Source organism: Hemitrygon akajei, chromosome 12 (assembly GCF_048418815.1).
Source record: "Hemitrygon akajei chromosome 12, sHemAka1.3, whole genome shotgun sequence".
In the NCBI taxonomy this organism is placed as follows: Eukaryota; Metazoa; Chordata; class Chondrichthyes; order Myliobatiformes; family Dasyatidae; genus Hemitrygon; species Hemitrygon akajei.
Window position 1 is genome coordinate 5,758,163 of NC_133135.1, and position 14,741 is coordinate 5,772,903.

At 47.7% G+C, this 14,741-nt stretch overlaps 1 protein-coding gene and 1 long non-coding RNA gene across 2 annotated transcripts in view; both read left to right on the forward strand.

The window, feature by feature from the left end:
* The first annotated feature begins 2,760 nt into the window (after nt 1–2,760).
* On the forward strand, nt 2,761–6,237 carry LOC140736535 (uncharacterized). Its single transcript, XR_012100960.1, has 3 exons — nt 2,761–2,893; nt 2,971–3,068; nt 6,167–6,237. It is a non-coding gene; the product is annotated as an uncharacterized lncRNA (long non-coding RNA).
* Nucleotides 6,238–6,250: 13 nt separating this feature from the next.
* LOC140737425 (di-N-acetylchitobiase-like) overlaps nt 6,251–14,741 on the forward strand; it is a 61,793-nt gene continuing 53,302 nt past the window's right edge. The window contains exons 1-2 of the mRNA XM_073063911.1: nt 6,251–6,325; nt 9,832–10,029. Of these exons, the coding sequence (XP_072920012.1) occupies nt 6,251–6,325; nt 9,832–10,029 (273 nt within the window). The remainder of the gene's footprint in view (nt 6,326–9,831; nt 10,030–14,741) is intronic.

Below are 14,741 nucleotides of genomic sequence, written 5' to 3' on the forward strand. Positions count from 1 at the left end.
GATTCAACCGTGGCGGGCAAGCGAAGTCAAAGCCAAAGTAAAAGCAAAGGAGAGGGCATACAAGGAAGCAAAAATTAGTGGGAAGACAGAGGATTGGGAAGTTTTTAAAAGCTTACAAAAGGAAACTAAAAAGGTCATTAAGAGGGAAAAGATGAACTATGAAAGGAAGCTAGCAAATAATATCAAAGATGATACTAAAAGCTTTTTCAAGTATATAAAGAGTAAAAGACAGGTGTGAGTAGATATAGGACTGATAGAAAATGATGCTGGAGAAATTGTAATGGGAAATAAGGAGATGACAGGGGAACTGAACAAGTATTTTGCATCAGTCTTCACTGAAGAAGACATCAGCAGTATACTGGACACTCAGTGGTGTCAGGGAAGAGAAGTGTGCACAGTCACAATTACGACAGAGAAAGTACTCAGGAAGCTGAATAATCTAAGGGCAGAGAAATCTCCCAGACCAGATGGAATGCACCCTCATTTTCTGAAGGAAGTAGCTGTGGAGGCAGATGGTGGTGAATTTGTGGAATTTGTTGCCACGTGCAGCTGTGGAGGCCAGGTCATTGAGAGTATTTAAGGCAGAGATTGATAGGTTCTTGATTGGACATGGGATCAAAAGTTACGGGGAGAAGGCTGGGAACTGGGGTTGAGGAGGGGATAAAAAAGGAACAGCCATGATTGAATGGCGGAACAAACTCGATGGGCCAGATGGCCTAATTCTGCTCCTATGTCTTATGGTCTTCAGAGAGATATGGATAGGGTAAGTAAGTGGGCCAGGGTCTGGCAGATAGAGTACAATGTTGGTAAATGTGAGGTCAAGGACTTTGGAAGGGAAAATGTAAGAAAAGGTTATTATTTAAATAGCAAAAATTGCAGCATGCTGCTGTGCAGACTGATTTTGGGAGTTCTTGTGCATGAATCACAAAAAAGTTGGTTTGCAGGTACAGCAGGCTATCAAGAAGGCAGATGGAATGTTGGCCTTCATTGCTAGAGGGATTAAATTTTAGAGCAGTGAGTTTATGATGCAATTGTACAGGGTACTTGTGAGACCACACCTGGAGTACAGTGTGCAGTTCTGGTCTCTTTACTTGAAGACGGATATATTGGCTTTAGAGGCAGTGCAGAGGAGGTTCACCAGGTTGATTCCAAAGATGAGAGGGTTAGACTACGAGGAGAGATTGAGTTGGCTGGGACTGTACTCACTGGAATTCAAAAGAATGAGAGGAGATAGAGATAGATAAGATAGAGGCAGAAACGTTGTTTCCACTGGTAGGTGAGACTAGAACTAGGGGACATAGCCTCAAGATTCAGAGGAGTAGTTTATGATGGAGATGAGGAGGAGCTGCTTTTCCCAGAGAGTGGTGAATCTGTGGAATTCTGTGCCCAATGAAGCAGTGGAAGCTACCTCAGTAAATATATTTAAGACATGGTGGGATAGATTTTTGTGTAGTAGGGGAATTAAGGGTTATGGGGAAAAGGCAGGTAGGCAGAGATGAGTCCATGGCCAGATCAGCCATGACCTTATTGAATGGCGGAGCAGGCTTAATGAGCCAGATGGCCTACTCTTTCTTCTATTTCTTATGTTCGTATGTTCAATGTATAATTCCTTGTAACATTCTGTACATCCTGTTGTCCAAACTGACCTGTATTTTACCCCTTATCAGGCAGCTTAAGAATGTTTGACATTGAAGACAAGAGTTTTCGAAGAAATTGGATACAATTCATTGCCAGCTTCGTAAAATCCCGACATATGGATGGAGTTTATTTAGAGGTTCTGGATATTGTTGCAAAAGAGTCTAAACAGTATCATGAAGTCACTGAGTTTGTTAAAGAAACTGCCTCACATTTCCACCAAGAGCTACCTGGATCTCAGGTAAAAGGCCAAATGTTCAAGTTTTGCATGATGGGAACACACTGCATACACTCGGTGACCACTTTATTAGGTACATCTGTACACCTGCTCATTAATGCAAATATCTAATCAGCCAATCATTGGGCAGCAACTCAAAGCATAAAAGAATGCAGACATGGTGAAGTTTCAGATGTTGTTCAGACCAAACATCAGAATAGGGAAGCAATCTGAGCTAAATGACATTGAGCTTGGAATGATTGTTGGTGCCAGATGGGGTGGTTTGCGTATCTTAGAAACTGCTGATCTCTTGGAATTTTTACACACAACAGTCTCCAGAGTTACAGAGAATGATGCACAAACAAAAAAAAACATCCAGTGAATGGCAGTTCTGTGGCAAAAACGCCTTGTGAGGTCGGAGGAGAATGGCCAGACTGTTAGGAAGGCAGAGGTAATTCAAATAACCATGTTACAGCAGTGATGTGCAGAAGGGCATCACTGAATGAAAAACACATTCAATGTCAAAGTGGAGGGGCTACATTTTTGGAGGCACAAGGATGAATCATTGGAGGAAGAAACATCTCCCATTCCTCTGCACGCGGTTTTCTGTCTCTACACCACCTTGTGGTACCAGTATTGTTCCTTTCCTGAAATACAGTTCCTCAGAACATGGTGACTGTGACTGTGATGATGGAGGCATAACTTGCACCGGTTATTACTGGATCAGAAAAACAGAAAATTTCAAACATACCTCTGATATACAAAGCCCAGTGTTACAGTGCTGGTGTGTGGGGAATTGGCTGCTGGAGATTATTTCCCAGTGTAAATAATAATATAAGGCTGATTTCTCATTGTTCTTATGTTCTCAGATCTCCTTTCACGTACCTTGGTCTCCACACTGCAAGAACGAACAATGTTATGACTTTTTAGCAATTTCAAAAGCCTGTGACATTTTATTTGTGGCATCCTACAACATTCCAAATGACCTGCGGGATGGTTGTGTTGCAAGGTCAAGTGCTCCCTATCACCGGGTTTTATCAGGTAGGTTCAATGAGACCCTCAGCCTCACCCTCTCACAAAGCTGACTGAGATCCAATTTATACAATTTGTCCTTTCAGGAATGTCGGATTATATCAGACTGGGCATTGACTCCAGAAAGCTGGTGATGGGCGTTGCTTGGTACGGTTATGACTACACCTGCAAGCACCTTCTCGGGGTAAGATGCTGATATTATCAAGAAGATTGTAATACATAGGAGCAGAATTACCCCTCACCCAGCAGGCTTAAACCAGAGGGGATAGTTAAGAAGGGATTGCTTGGAATATAAATAAGAACTTCGCTAACACTATCATTTTAAAGCATTAATTTGACCAATTAATGATAATGTCATAGAAGACTATTTAGAAAGTACTTGTTGCATGTATTCAGTTAATGGAAGAAAGTTATATTTATACAGGTCTTTAAAATTTTGGTAATTTTAATACCAAGATAAGTAAAGTTATTTTTAGCAATGCTAAATGGAATTTGATCATATTGATCCAAGTAGTTATTAATAGGAAATAACTCACTTTTGTGCAAATTTAATTTATATCCAGAAAAACTACTAAATTCAAAAAATTTAGATAACATAGCAGGAATAGGTTTCTTAGGATCTGAAATATAAACTAACAATTCATCTTCATACAACGAAACTTTATGCACTTTATCTCCTTTCTTAATACCTTGAACCTTGTTGGAGTCCCGAAGAGCAATAGCAAAAAGTTCTAAAGCCAGGTTGAATAACAGCGGACTAAAAGGACAACCCTGACCTCTGTATAGCCTAAAATAAGGGGATTTTTGATTGTTAGTTATAACAGCTGCCATAGGACCTTGATAGATCAGCCTAATCCAGGAAATAAAACCTAGACCAAAATTAAATCTTTCTAAAACCTTGAATAAATAGGACCATTTTACCCTATCAAAGGCTTTCTCTGCATTAAGGGAAACAATACATTTGGATTCTTTAGATGGAGAGGAATGAATAATGTTCAATAATCTCTGAATATTAAAATATGAATATCTATTCATAATAAATCCAGTTTGATCCTTAGAAATAATCTTTAGTAAAATATTCTCAAACTCATTAGCCAAAATCTTAGAAAGAATTTTGGAATCCACATTTAATAAGGAAATTGGTTTGTAAGAGGCACATTCAGATAAATCTTTTTCTTTTTGTGGGAATTAATGAAATTGATGCCTCATAGAAAGTTTTCAGGAGGGTCTCAGAAGATATAGAATCAGTGAAAGTTTGGCATAAATGAGGTGTAAGTATTTCAGTAAACATCTTAAAAAATTCCACCATAAATCCATCCGGTTCCAGACCTTTACCTGATTGAAAAGAGGATATATCCCTTGCTATTTCTTCTTGTTTAATAGGTGCATCTAATGTATTCATATCTTGAATAGAAATATTGGTTATATTCAATCTTTGCAGGAATCTATTCATAGAAGTAGTGTTATCTGGAAAATCAGATTTATAAAGGTTAGAGTAAAAATCCAAAAATACCTTATTAATTTCCTGACAATCTGACGTTTCAGTTCTATCAGTTCTTCATATTTTCAAAATCTGCCTTCTAGCCATAATTGCTTTAAGTTGTGCGGCCAACAATTTACCGGACTTATCTCCATGTATATAAAATTGACTTTTAGAATTCAAAAGTTGCTGCTCAATGGGAAAAGTCAAAAGCAGATCATGCTGTGTTTGAAGTTTCACCCTTTCCTTATATAGATCTTCACTCAGTGTTACTGAATAAACTTTATCTATTTCTTTAATCCTGTTAGTAATCACTAAAAGCTCTGCTTTAGTTTTCCTTCTTAAAGCTACTGAATATGAAATTATCTGTCCCCTAAGAAAAGATTTCATCGCATCCCAAATAACCAAATTTGACATACTCTCAGTTGTATTTAATTCAAAAAATAAAGAAATTTGCTCTTTAATAAAACTTACAAATGCTGAATCATGCAGCAGTGTAGCATTAAATCTCCACTCAGATGCATTCCACATATTATCAGGGAACTTCAGTGTTAATTTCGTGGGCGCATGATCCGACAACACAATAGCGTCATATGCACAGTCAGCAACAAAAGGCACCAATCACGTATCCAACAAAAAAAATCAATTCTTGAAAACTTATGATGTACGTGTGGAAAAAAAAGAAAAATCCTTATCTTTAGGATGGAGACATCTCCAAATATCAACCAAACTGTATTCTAGTAAATAGGAATTAATACAGGATGCAGCCTTATTAAGGAGCCATGGATTGGTTGATGACCTATCAATCAAAGGATTGAGACAACAGTTAAAGTCACTGCCCATAATCAGCTTATATTCAGTTAAATTCAGCAACACAGAGAATAACCTCTTAAAAAGTTCAGGGCTATCTACATTAGGTACATACACACACAGCAAAGCCACCTTTTGACCACATAACAAGCAAGTAACAATTAAGTATCTTCCAATTGAATCAGTGACTGTATAAAAATGTACATAAGAGATTTAAAAATTCATAAAAATAGATATCCCTCAAATTTTAGTAACTGATGAAGAATGAAACTGAGAGTCCCTCCAAAATTTAAAAGAAACTTTTTTTTATTTCTATTTGCACAGTTTGTTGTCTTTTGCACATTGATTGTTTGCCCTGTTGGGAGTGGTCTTTCATTGATTCTGTTGTGTTTCTCTGTACTTACTATACATGCCCACAAGAAAATGAATCTCAGGATAGCAAACTCCTGAGGCCTCCCGTCCCATGATCCTTTCCCTTCTCCAGCTCTGTATCACTTTCGCCAATCACCTTTCCAGCTCTTAGCTTCATCCCACCCCCTCCGGTCTTCTCCTATCATTTCGCATTTCCCCCTCCCCCCACTACTTTCAAATCTCTTACTATTTTTCCTTTCGGTTAGTCCTGACGAAGGGTCTCGGCCCGAAACGTCGACAGCGCTTCTCCCTATAGATGCTGCCTGGCCTGCTGTGTTCCACCAGCATTTTGTGTGTGTTGTTGTTTGAATTTCCAGCATCTGCAGATTTCCTCGTGTTTGTGATATGTGTCTGTAGTTTGATGAAAATTTTGTTTGAGTTTTGAACTTTGATAATTTTCCCTTGTGCCATATCTCTGCTCTGTCACCTGAATTCCTGATGATTTTGCAGTATATAATCTTTCTTCAATATTATATCTAATGACTCAGATGGATTCACCATAGACAGTTTCTGTGTACTTTCATATTATCAGAGTGACTGTATTTAAATCCACAATTTATTTCTCTCTCTTTATTTCTCAGGTGGGTGAGTGTGAACTGGAAACGATTTCCCGAGGAGTCCCGTGTAGTTATACTGAAGCAAGATGGATCCCATACAAAGAAATCATGCAGCTTCTGCCGAGATCACTCACTGGCAGGTTCTGGGACGATGATCGGAAAGCCCCATATTTTGACTACTTGGTAAGATGATCTACCAGAGCACATTGGGGACCTGGGCATCAGAGCATTCTACCTACAATACTCCAATCTCCCAGGCTGAATAATTCCTGTGTAAACAACTCCACAAAGCACAAAACATCAGGTTTGTTTGGTGGCAATTGGGTGCAGGAGATCGGCTGAGTATTTGGGAGTGAATGAACCAAGTATGGAATCCAGCAGATATTTTAATCAGAATCAGAGTGGTTTATCATCACTGACTTATGTTGTGAAGCTTGTTGTTTTGTGGCAGTGACTGCATACAGTGCAATACATAAAATGTACTATAAATTACAATAGGAAATAGATAGAATATGAAATAAATAATTATTACAAAAAAGAGATAAGAAACAGTTTGTGTATAATGAAACATATAACCGTATAACAGCACGGAAACAGGCCATCTCGGCCCTTCTAGTCCGTGCCGAACGCTTACTCTCACCTAGTTCCACTGGCCCACACTCAGCCCATAACCCTCCATTCCTTTCCTGTCCATATACCTATCCAATTTTACTTTAAATGACAATATTGAACCTGCCTCTACTGCTTCTACTGGATGCTCGTTCCACAGAGCTACCACTCTCTGAGTAAAGAAATTCCCCCGTGTTATGTCTTGAACTAGTTGATATTTTACAGTATTTTATAGAATCAAGTGTAGATAGAGGGATTGGAGATGACAACTGAAATAGATATGCTCTCTTGGTTTGACAAAATGTTCCATTCATTCTTACTTCTTTGTGTTTGTTAACATTTTACCCCAAGCACTGACCCCAATTTTGAGACACATTCACTGTATTGCAATGTTTAAATTGTCAAATGAAAATCTAAACAAAACACACATTCTGCACCTTTTCTTCCATAGATCATAAGGCTGCAAGATATAGGAGCAGAATTAGACCATTCAGCCCATCGTCTGGTCCACAATTCCATCCTCTCAAACACATTCTCCGCCTTCACCTCACAAATTTTGACACCTTTACTAATCAAGAGCCTATCAACCTCTGTTTTAAATTTAAATATACCCAGTGACTTGGCACCACATAATCTCTGGCAAGTAATTCCACAAATTCACCATCCTCTGGTTTAAGAAATTCCTCTTCATCTCTGCCCTAGGGAGCTAGGGCTTTACTTTTTGGAGAGAAGGAGGATGAGAGGAGACATGATAGAGGTGTACAAGATATTAAGAGGAATAGACAGAGTGGACAGTCAGCACCTCTTCCCCAGGACACCACTGCTCAGTACAAGAGGACATGGCTTTAAGGTAAGGGGAGGGAAGTTCAAGGGGGATATTAGAGGAAGGTATTTCCACTCAGAGAGTGGTTGGTGCATGGAATGCACTGCCTGAGTCAGTGGTGGAGGCAGATACACTAGTGAAGTTTAAGAGACTACTAGACAGGCATATGGAGGAATTTAAGGTGGGGGGGGGGTTATATGGGAGGCAGGGTTTGAGGGTCGGCACAACATTGTGGGCTGAAGGGCCTGTACTATGCTGTACTATTCTATGTTCTATGTTATATGTTCTATAATGGGATTTCAAGTCAAGTCAAGTCAAGTCACTTTTTATTGTCATTTCGACCATAACCGCTGGTACAGTACATAGTAAAAATGAGACAACGTTTTTCAGGACCATGGTATTACATGACACAGTACAAAAACTAGACTGAACTATGTATAAAACAACACAGAACAAAAACTACACTAGACTACAGACCTACCCAGGACTGCATAAAGTGCACAAAACAGTGCAGGCATTACAATAAATAATAAACAAGACAATAGGGCAGTAAGGTGTCAGTCCAGACTCTGAGTATTGAGGATTTCCCTCAATTGTGACATTTTGTCCTCTGGTCTCATACTTCCCACTGTAGGAAACATTTTCTTCCATCCACTCTATCTCAGCTTTCCAATATTCAATAGTTTCAAAGAGATTCCCCCATTCCTCTAAACAGAAGTGAGTACAAGCCGAGAGCCATCAGATGCTCCTCATACATTAACCCTTTCTTCCTGGGATCATTCTTCTGGAACCTTCTTTAGACCCTCTTCAATGCCAGCACACCTTTTCTTTGATAATAGTCTAAGTTCATTCTGACTGACTCTTAATAAATCTTCATCATTACCCTGCATTTGACCTTCCTCGCCACTGATTCAACCTGCGTGTTAACCATCAGGGACTCCTGCATGAGAACTCCCAAGTCCTTTTGCAACTCTGATTTCAGAATTTACTCCCTGTTTAATGCCTTTATTCCTTCTACCAACGTGCATGATCATACACTACCCAACACTGCATTCCACCTGATACATCTTTGCCCAATGTTCCAATCTGTCTGTCCTTCTGCAGACTCCCTGCTTCCTCAAAACTACCTGCCTCTCCTCCTTCGTCTTCTCTGCAAACCTAGCCACAAATCTATCAAAACCATCATCCAAATCCTTGACACATAACATGAAAAGTAACGGTCCCAATATCAACTCCTGTGGAACACCACTAGTTACTGGCAAAAAATGCCTCCTTTATTCCCACTCTTTGCCTCCTGTCAATCCCCCAAGTCACTGAAAAACTTCTAACTCTGCTCAGTATTCTTTCCATGTATGAAAGATATTTTCTCTAAGCAGATTATGTCTTTCCATCTGCCCCTGTAAGACATCCGCTAAAACGGGCAATTGATACACATCTGCCCTGTAGTCCCTATATTTTTCTCTTCCTTTCTTTAAAGTAACTGTGACGAGATCCTTGACGAGAATGGTTTGGACCCAAAAGTGGTAGTGGTGATCCTGGATGAGAGCAGGATCCAAGTTATCTCTCTCAGGAACTCAACACCTCTCCTTGGGTCCAAATCCTTCCCAGTCCACTTGATATTGCCTTAACACCTCCAATAGTGCACAAGTCCAAAACTCTTCTCACCATGAAGACCTGCTCCCCATCAACAAACCCAGGGGGCAGTGGGGCTGATGGTTGTGGGGTAAGGGGCTGGTACAGACAGCTTGTAATTTTGAGATGAGGAAGGTGGAATTAGTCTTTATGTCTTAGGAAGCCGCAAGGTGCAAGCCACCAGGTATACTTACCTCAGGGTTCAATGAACTTGGGATCCAACTTTCTAGATCCCACTCAGAGAGGCAAATCATGAGTGGACAGCCAGATCTGTTGCCCAGGCTGTAAAACAGTTCCCTGTCTTCTCTTTTGGTTCGCCTTGGTCTCCACTTTCTGGGTAGAGTTCAGCAAAGCCTCTCTTGCCCGAAGCCATTTTTGCTTGCAGCATTGGACGAGATCCTCAGCCTCTTGTATCAGAAAGAGAGGCAGATGATACCTAAAATGGGGAGCAGAGAATATACCACCCCCACACAGACAATACTAGAGGTCAGAAATGAACCTGTTCACGGGAATTGTGATACAGATCCTTTCTCTCCAGCAATAAAGTGCCACCCAAATTACTCCACCTAACAGTTTCAGCCTGGTGCCCTCCCAATCTGTGCATTTCCCTTTTGCTCATTTGCAGGATGGTAACACGTACCACGAGGTCTGGTACGATGATCCCGAGAGCATTTCTATGAAGGTGTCTATCATGATGAAACTGAACCTCCGTGGTATCGGCGTGAGGGCTGCAAACAACATCGACTACATTGCTGATGCCAGAGCAAGAATGCAGGCTGCGGAGATGTGGAACGCCGTGACCCGTCCCTGGTGGAATTACCAAGTGTGAACCATTTCATCAATTAGTATTGCAAGATGAACATCGATTTCTCTACCATTCAGTCATTTCTTCCCCTCTCCCCTTCCTCTCTTTTTCAATTCCCCAATCTGGCTCCTCTCCTACCCTCTTTCTTTTCCTCACCTGCCCACCTCCTCCCTCTGTGCCCCCCATCCCCCTTCTCCCCTCCCTTTCTCCCATGGTCCACTTTCATCTCCAGATTCCTCCTTCAGAACTTTACCTTTTCACCTATCATTTTCCAGCTTCTCAATTCATCCCCCCTCCCCCCAATCCTTCCCCTCCCTCCCCCACCCACCCATCCTCCCCTCACCTGTCACCGGCCAGTCTGTACTCCTCCCCCTCCCTCCCTCCCCCACCCACCCATCTTCCCCTCACCTGGTCTCACCTGTCACCTGCCAGTCTGTACTCCTCCCCCTCCCTCCCTCCCTCCCCCACCCACCCATCCTCCCCTCACCTGGTCTCACCTGTCACCTGCCAGTCTGTACTCCTCCCCCTCCCTCCCTCACCCACCCATCCTCCCCCTCACCTGGTCTCACCTGTCACCTGCCAGTCTGTACTCCTCCCCCTCCCTCCCTCCCTCACCCACCCATCCTCCCCTCACCTGGTCTCACCTGTCACCTGTCAGTCTGTACTACACCCCTCCCTCCCTCCCCCACCCATCCTCACCTCACCTGGTCTCACCTGTCACCTGCCAGTCTGTACTCCTCCCCCTCCCTCCCCCACCCACTCATCCTTCCCTCACCTGGCCTTACCTATCATCTTCCAGCTTCTCAATTCATCCCCCCTCCCCCCAATCCTTCCCCTCCCTCCCCCACCCACCCATCCTCCCCTCACCTGGTCTCACCTGTCACCTGTCAGTCTGTACTCCTCCCCCTCCCTCCTTCCCCCACTCACCCATTCTCCCCTCACCTAGTCTCACCTGTCACCGGCCAGTCTGTACTCCTCCCCCTCCCTCCCTCCCCCACCCACTCATCCTCCCCTCACCTGGTCTCACCTGTCACCGGCCAGTCTGTACTTCTCCCCCTCCCTCCCTCCCCCCACCCACCCATCCTCCCCTCACCTGGTCTCACCTGTCACCGGCCAGTCTGTACTCCTCCCCCTCCCTCCCCTCCCCCACCCACCCATCCTCCCCTCACCTGCTCTCACCTGTCACCGGCCAGTCTGTACTCCTCCCCCCCTCCCTCCCTCCCACCACCACCACCCATCCTCCCCTCACCTGGTCTCACCTGTCACCTGTCAGTCTGTACTCCTCCCCCTCCCTCCCTCCCCCCACCCACCCATCCTCCTGTCACCTGTCAGTCTGTACTCCTCCCCCACCCACCCATCCTCCCCTCACCTGGATCTCACCTGTCACCTGTCAGTCTGTACTCCTCCCCCTCCCTCCCCCACCCACCCATCCTCCCCTCACCTGGTCTCACCTGTCACCTGTCAGTCTGTACTCCTCCCCCTCCCTCCCTCCCTCCCCGACCCATCCTCCCCTCACCTGGTCTCACCTGTCACCTGTCAGTCTGTACTCCTCCCCCTCCCTCCCTCCCCCACCCACCCATCCTCCCCTCACCTGGTCTCACCTGTCCCCTGTCCAGTCTGTACTCCTCCCCCTCCCTCCTTCCCCCACTCACCCATTCTCCCCTCACCTGGTCTCACCTGTCACCGGCCAGTCTGTAACTCCTCCCCCTCCCTCCCTACCCCACCCACTCATCCTCCCCTCACCTGGTCTCACCTGTCACCGGCCAGTCTGTACTTCTCCCCCCTCCCTCCCTCCCCCCCCCACCCATCCTCCCCTCACCTGGTCTCACCTGTCACCGGCCAGTCCTGTACTCCTCCCCCTCCCTCCCTCCCCCACCCACCCATCCTCCCCTCACCTGCCTCTCCACCTGTCACCGGCCAGTCTGTACTCCTCCCCCTCCCTCCCTCCACCACCCAACCATCCTCCCCTCACCTGGTCTCACCTGTCACCTGTCAGTCTGTACTCCTCCCCCTCCCTCCCTCCCCCACCCACCCATCCTCCTGTCACCTGTCAGTCTGTACTCCTCCCCCACCCACCAATCATCCCCTCACCTGGTCTCACCTGTCACCTGTCAGTCTGTACTCCTCCCCCTCCCTCCCCCCCACCCACCAACCGCCCCTCACCTGTCTCACCTGTCACCTGTCAGTCTGTACTCCTCCCCCTCCCTCCTCCCTCCCCGACCCATCCTCCCTCACCTGGTCTCACCTGTCACCTGTCAGTCTGTACTCCTCCCCCCTCCCTCTCCCCCCCACCCCACCCATCCTCCCCTCACCTGGTCTCACCTGTCACCTGTCAGTCTGTACTCCTCCCCCCCTTCCCTCCCCCACCCACCCATCCTCCCCTCACCTGGTCTCACCTGTCACATGTCAGTCTGTACTACTCCCCTCCCTCCCTCCCCCACCCATCCTCCCCTCACCTGGTCTCACCTGTCACCTGTCAGTCTGTACTACACCCCTCCCTCCCTCCCCCACCCATCCTCCCCTCACCTGGTCTCACCTGTCACCTGTCAGTCTGTACTCCTCCCCCCTCCCTCCCTCCCCCACCCACCCATCCTCCCCTCACCTGGTCTCACCTGTCACCTGTCAGTCTGTACTCCCTCCCCCTCCCTCCCCCACCCACTCATGCTCCCCTCACCTGGTCTCACCTGTCACCTGTCAGTCTGTACTACACCCCTCCTCCCTCCCCCACCCATCCTCCCCCTCACCAGGTCTCACCTGTCACCTGTCAGTCTGTACTAGACCCCTCCCTCCCTCCCCCCACTCATCCTCCCCTCACCTGGTCTCACCTGTCACCTGCCAGTCTGTACTCCTCCCCCTCCCTCCCTCCCCCACCCATCCTCCCCTCACCTGTCACCGGCCAGTCCTGTACTCCTCCCTCTCCCTCCCTCCCTCCCCCACCCCACCATCCTCCCCTCAGCTGGTCTCACCTGTCACCTGTCAGTCTGTACTCCTCCCCCTCCCTCCCCCACCCACCCATCCTTCCCTCACCTGGCCTTACCTATCATCTTACAGCTTCTCAATTCATCCCCCCTCCCTTCAATCCTTCCCCCTCCCTCCCCCACCCACCCATCCTCCCCTCACCTGGTCTCACCTGTCACCTGTCAGTCTGTACTCCTCCCCCACCCACCCATCCTCCCCTCACCTGGTCTCACCTGTCACCTGTCAGTCTGTACTCCTCCCCTCCCTCCCTCCCCCACCCACCCATCCTCCCCTCACCTGGTCTCACCTGTCACCTGTCAGTCTGTACTCCTCCCCTCCCTCCCTCCCCCACCCACCCACTCTTCCTCCCCTCACCTGGTCTCACCTGTCACCGGCCAGTCTGTACTCCTCCCCCTCACTCCCTCCCCCACCCACCCACCATCCTCCCCTCACCTGGCCTTACCTATCACCTGTCAGTCTGTACTCCTCCCCCTCCCACCCTCCCCCACCCACCCATCTTCCCCTCACCTGGTCCTCACCTGTCACCTGTCAGTCTGTACACCTCCCCTCCCTCCCTCCCCTCACCCACCCATCCTCCCCTCACCTGGTCTCACCTGTCACCTGTCAGTCTGTACTCCTCCCCCTCCCTCCCTCCCCCACCCACCCATCTTCCCCTCACCTGGTCTCACCTGTCACCTGCCAGTCTGTACTCCTCCCCCTCCCTCCCCCCCACCCACTCATCCTTCCCTCACCTGGCCTTACCTATCATCTTCCAGCTTTCTCAATTCATCCCCCCCTCCCCCCAATCCTTCCCCTCCCTCCCCCACCCACACCATCCTCCCCTCACCTGTCACCTGCCAGTCTGTACTCCTCCCCCTCCCTCCCTCCCCCACCCAACCCATCCTCCCCTCACTGTCACCTGTCAGTCTGTACTCCCTCCCCTCCCTCCCCTCACCCACCCATCCTCCCTCACCTGGTCTCACCTGTCACCTGCCTGTCTGTACTCCTCCCCCTCCCTCCCCCTCCCCCACCCATCCTCCCCTCACCTGGTCTCACCTGTCACCTGTCAGTCTGTACTCCTCCCCTCCCTCTCCCTCCCCCCACCCATCCTCCCCTCACCTGGTCTCACCTGTCCACCTGTCAGTCTGTACTACACCCCCCCTCCCTCCCTCCCCCACCCACCCATCCTCCCCCTCTCACCTGGTCTCACCTGTCACCGGCCAGTCTGTACTCCTCCCCTCCCTCCCTCCCCCACCCACTCATCCTCCCCTCACCTGGTCTCACCTGTCACTGCTCAGTCTGTACTCCTCCCCTCCCTCCCTCCCCCACCCATCCTCCCCTCACCTGGTCTCACCTGTCACCTGTCAGTCTGTACTCCTCCCCTCCCTCCCTCCCCCACCCATCCTCCCCTCACCTGGTCTCACCTGTCACCTGTCAGTCTGTACTCCTCCCCCTCCCTCCCTCCCCCACCTACCCATCCCTCCCCTCACCTGGTCACCCTGTCACCTGTCAGTCTGTGCTCCTCCCCTCCCTCCCTCCCCCACCCATCCTCCCCTCACCTGGTCTCACCTGTCACCTGTCAGTCTGTACTCCTCCCCCTCACTCATCCTCCCCTCACCTGGTCTCACCTGTCACCTGTCAGTCTGTACTCCTCCCCTCCCTCCCTCCCCCCACCCATCCTCCCCTCACCTGGTCTCACCTGTCACCTGTCAGTCTGTACACCTCCCCCTCCCTCCCTCCCCCACCCACCCATCCTCCCCTCACCTGGTCTC